Source organism: Nicotiana attenuata, unplaced genomic scaffold, assembly GCF_001879085.1.
Source record: "Nicotiana attenuata strain UT unplaced genomic scaffold, NIATTr2, whole genome shotgun sequence".
NCBI lineage: Eukaryota > Viridiplantae > Streptophyta > Magnoliopsida > Solanales > Solanaceae > Nicotiana > Nicotiana attenuata.
This window is the reverse complement of record NW_017671679.1, coordinates 41,627-46,901: the sequence shown is the minus strand read 5'-3', so window position 1 is coordinate 46,901 and position 5,275 is coordinate 41,627. Positions and strand designations below refer to the sequence as shown.

The 5,275-nt window shown below is 38.0% G+C and overlaps 1 protein-coding gene across 1 annotated transcript; it reads right to left on the bottom strand.

Moving 5' to 3' along the window:
- Window positions 1-861: 861 nt before the first annotated feature.
- LOC109209658 (vacuolar amino acid transporter 1-like) lies at window positions 862-4,041 on the bottom strand. The gene is made up of 3 exons (XM_019372970.1): window positions 3,836-4,041; window positions 2,086-2,693; window positions 862-2,010 (listed from the first exon to the last, which is right to left on the bottom strand). Exons 1-3 carry the CDS (start codon window positions 3,996-3,998, stop codon window positions 1,489-1,491), a joined length of 1,293 nt encoding a protein of 430 aa, XP_019228515.1. The 5' UTR covers window positions 3,999-4,041; the 3' UTR covers window positions 862-1,488.
- Window positions 4,042-5,275: the final 1,234 nt, after the last annotated feature.

Below are 5,275 nucleotides of genomic sequence, written 5' to 3'. Positions count from 1 at the left end.
ACTTGGTTCTAAACATTTGCATACAATTCTCCAGCAAAGTTGAAGACTGCTGCAATATGAGGCAACCCCTAGATAACCTGAGGCCCTAATTGAACTAATGTCTCATGGAACTAACAATAGATGGGGCGCTTGCTCCATGCATATTTTACCGTTCCAGTACAACCTAAAAAATGGTCATGTGTACGCTTTCATTCCTTAAATTATCTGTTATGTACAACCCAAAGCACTAACTTTTAAAATTTTCTATTAAGTACTTAACTATAACTTGTATAATACGTTGTTGACCTTATCTACAGGTGCAGGCAGGTTAGTGATTTATTCCGATTCCTTGAGAATTGGGTATGGAATGTGTCCTAATGCAAGACAAAAGAGTGATTGCTTATGCCTCCCGACAGCTAAAGAGCCACGAAAAAATTATCCTACCAAGGATCTTGAGTTAGCAACTGTAATTTTTGCCTTGAAAATATGACGTCACTACTTGTATGGTGAACATTGTGACACTTACACAGATCATAAGAGTTTATACTTCGCTTTCAGAAACAACTATCACGAAACTATAGAACTAACGACTGAATTACTAATAAAAAAAAGGCGGAATACATCTAGAGACACTAAAGTGAAGGTTGGCACCATCTTTCATTTAGACACCTAAACTGAAGGTTGTTCTTATTGAGCATTTATACTACACTAAACTTGTTCTAATTAGACACTTTTTTGACAATTAGCCAAACTTACAAAGTGTGTGCAATGCACTCGCGGCTGACGTGGCGAATGACAAATAAAAAAAGGATATATATCATTTTGAGTTAAAAAAAAAAAGAAAAAACTATTTTAAAATCTATTTAGTAACAAAATAAAATAGATCCCAAGACCAGCGCCGCCGAACAGACCCCAAAAAACCGGCGACCCATCTTCTTCGACGAGCCATCAACAGCCACGCCACCATCAACCTTAACGGAGCCGCCGCCATCACTCCATTGAAATCAAATCCGCCGCCGCCGCTCCCTCCCTCATCTCCATCTTCAACCAAAAAACCCTACACACTATCAGCGTCTCAGTCAGCCACACCAGCCTACAACGACCACCAACTCCATCTGCCGCCCACGATCTCCTCCACACAAACGAGAAACCGCCGCCACACCTCCCTTCACACAAAACAGCAACACCCAGCGATTGCCCACTCCCTTCACACAAAACAGCAACCTCCTCTTCTTAAAAACGACCAGCAACACCCAGCGATTGCCCACTCCCTTTCTCACAGCAGCAACCAACGAACACCCCAGTTCCGCCGGCGCCCCCTGAACCTAGTAGACGCGTACAGCAGCGACGAGCAGCAAATACAGATTTGAAACTAAAAAAATAAAAAAGGACGGGAAATAAAGTTCATGTAATGTACGTGCTCATAAGGAATACCCCTAAGTTCGGGTGTCTAAATGAAAAATCGTGCCAACTTTAAGTGTCTCCGTATGTATTCAGCCTAAAAAAAGTCTAAAAATGTTGTATTATCTCTATCAAAGATGTGTATGTACCAGTAACTAAGATTAGGAGTCCCATTAGCACAGTCAAGCCTATTATGACCAGCTCAAATCCAAGCTTCTTGTAAGTGCCTGAAATCTTCAAGTAGCACAAGCATGGTAGCAAAATTGAAGCAGTGACACTAAGAAATGCTCCAACTAGTGACATGAGATATCCAAAGAAGGGTATAGCCAGTGCTATAATGACACTGCTCATAACCAAGGTGGTCCTGATCAGGGGACTAAATGATGATGATCCTTCGTCGTTGTAAGACTGGAAATGTTCCTCGAGTCTGTTGACAATTGGTGTCATCATTAGTGCATACTTGGCAATTGGACTGATCAAGGCAGTGTATATGGCTAATTTTGAGCTAAACTTTTCAGTTGGAAGGTTCAAGGTAATTTGTGTCTCCACGTCCGAGCCAAACATTGAGTACCCCATAGCTGCTATCGATGCATAGGTTGTGGTAGCGAACAGAAAGCAAAGAAGCATTACCTGCAATAAAACTACCAAAGGTCAGCATGGAAAATCGCCTATACACATTTGATGGTCTATTCTGTAATGTGTTACCTTAGAAAATTGCTTCTGATTTTTCATTGAAGTGTACAGAGTTGGGAAAACAGGATGTCCACAATAGCAGAAGGCATATAAGCTTAAAGATGTAGGGAATCCTCCCCAATTCACAAGTATTCCCTTTTTATTAAATCCAATACCATCATACATTGCTGTCCAGAAAATCGAACCAATAATAACGAGAGAAGCTAAAACTGCAGAGGCTGATACATATGCAAGAATGCTCATGTTCTTTAACAATACGGTTGGCAATATGACAAGAGCAACAATCAAGACAAAGCTTTGTTTCCCACCAAAAGTAAGTCCCCAAAACCCAAAGTTCACCTCTGGTAATAGATTATGCAAGTTGTCCCCAGCAAGAATTAAAAAACCAGTCGCGACCAAGTAAAGCTCTAGATTCATAAAAACCGAAACCAGTATTCTTCCTGCTTTCCCAAATGCCCGATCACCAATGTCAGGATAACTTCTTATAGTAGGATCAAAATTCATACATCTCTTTATTAACAAGGATGTGTAGAAGGTCACACATGCAATAACGAGTAGAAGTATCATGCTTAACCAACCTCCTGAAGATAGCGCATATGGAGTTGACAAAATTCCTACTCCTGAAAAGAGAAAAGTTTTACTAATAGGTTTAAGTCTCCAACAAAATACAAGTGTAGAAGTTGTTCTTGAAAACTAGTAATCAATGTATCACACATAAAATCTCTTTCTCTTTTCCAAGAAATTTCAGCAGATCACATTTAATTGTCCCCCTACACTCATGATTAGAGAACACTTCCAGAAATTGCCCCCCTACAACTGTATTTCTTTATAATACTGTAAGCATTTACATGAGATATATAGAGAATGTACATTGATGTATAAAGACTATTCTGCCCTTACAAACAAGAAGTTCAAACGAATATATTTATCATATATTCATCACATAAGGACAACGGAAGAGACAATGACCTCTTCAACAGAAAGATGGGAATATCATAAGTCATAACCAAGCAAATAGGCACTCTAGTGAAAGAATGAACAGATAAATTTTGTAAGCTCGAAGCTTTGAGTTATTACAAACGGATTTTTCTTTTCAACAGACTCTATCCAATTGCTAAGATTCTAAAGGAAGGAAGCATTTTGTTTCATAATGATATATAGTTGTAATGGATTTATAACATCCTCGTCTTTTCATGTTAGTAATTACACTTTTTATGGACAATTCTTGCAAGCAACAAGCTTTATTTTTTCATACACTTTATCTTTTGGATGAGCTGATGCTTTTTACACAGTCACTGTACAATAATTATACTCGACTAAATCTTTATATGCTAGTACAAATTATAAGAGCATTAGAACAAAGGAAGGGTTTTTTTTTTTTTTTTTTTGGGGCAGTGGCGAAGCCACATGGTTATAAGGGAGCTCAACTAATCATCCTTCGTCGAAAAATTGCACTGTATACCTAGGTAAATTATTATGTTTTAGATGTATATAACACATATTGAACACCCTTTATCAGCTATTTTTTTCACTTTGCTTAAATTTTGAACAGCCGTGAAGAAATTCCTAGCTTCACCGCCAGAAGAGAAGTTGGCCAACAAACACATAAAACCCGGAACCGAATCACAAAAGTAGCAATATCACCGAATTAAAAGCTAAGAAGAACCAAAGATAAAAGAAAATTTCCACAAAAGAAAAAAAGAAATTAAAGAAAACAAACACACACCGAAAAAACAAAAAAAGAAGGTAAAAGAAAAAGAACCTGACAGAGCATTAAGTCCGTGAAAAGTGGTTTTCAGAAAAGAGGTTTTTCCAGTGATAATAACAGAGTCCGATCCAATTCCCTTCTCAGCTTTATCAACTTGATCATATTCAGCTAGCAGGGGCAAAGAAAGAAACTTTCCATTCTGGGATTTGGTCTCCATTTCCCAGACAAAAACAATGAGATATCCCTTTGGATCTTTTGAGTTTTTTTCCGCATACAGAGAGATTCGTAGACCAATAACTTATGTGATGAACCAAATATGGCACTACTCTATTTATAAGACTTTCATGTAGTTACTTCTGCATGTGGCAGCAACCACTTTAGATTTTGACACGTTGGAAATTGACAGAAACAAGAGGGGATACGAGGTTGGAGGTTGAGCATTGAATATAGTACTCCATATTTATGTTATATAGTGTCAGATCATTTAAAAAATTAGAATAGGTAACCAATTATAAAATATGGATTAGTAAATTAAAAAATATAAGGCAAAATATCAGCTATAACATGTTAAAATTAATAAGTTGATTGTATAAACATTATTAAAATTGTCATGTATAAGTTAAATCTAATGGGAAATGAATAGGAGATATCGAGGTTGGAGTTTGCGAGTTTAATATATTTGCATTAGAATCTCGATTAATTTAAATTCTATACTCCTTCCGGTCCATGATGATAGGCTATAATTGCATATTTTAGTCGCTTATTACACTTGAATTTACTGCACTTTAATTGAGTTTGCGCTTTAATCGCTAGTGTTTTGCACTAATTGTGTGTTTTATGCCTTGGAGGTGTGATTCCGAGCTATATATATGTTATGGAATGAATTTAAGTGATTTGAAGCTTTGAAGTCTGAGTAAAAGCTCAAGGAATTAAGCCGGGATCGTGTTCGGAGGTCAAATTTGATAATTAAGTACAAACGAAGACTTGAGGAGGCATATTGCGCACTGTCTAGTAAAATAGATATAACTTTTTGCTCAGAACTCCATTTGGGCTCCACAATATATGGTTGGAAAGCTAACTCAAAGGGCTACAACTTTCATATTTTACGTTTTTCCAAATTCCAAACGGAACAGGGTGAAAAACCGCGACCGCGACAGAACCGCGGCAGAGTGTACTCGCGGACAACTGAAGAATCAGAGGGCATGTTTGGCCGCGGTTCCACCGCGACCGCGGCAAAACCGCGGCAGGAAGCGAAAATTTCAGGGACTAAAGTGTAAAACATGGGATTTTAAGTCCTAAACCCTATATTAAACAAAGGAGGCCGGCCAAGAACAAGAGGAGGACATATTTTGGACACAAATTAGACCTAAAGAGGCGGAGAGACACTACTTTAGGGTTAGACAACACCCTTGGAGGCAAGAACACATTGGGAGCAAGGCGGAGAATTCTTCTACAAGTTTTTCCTTCCTCTTCCTATTTTTCATTGTTGGTTAT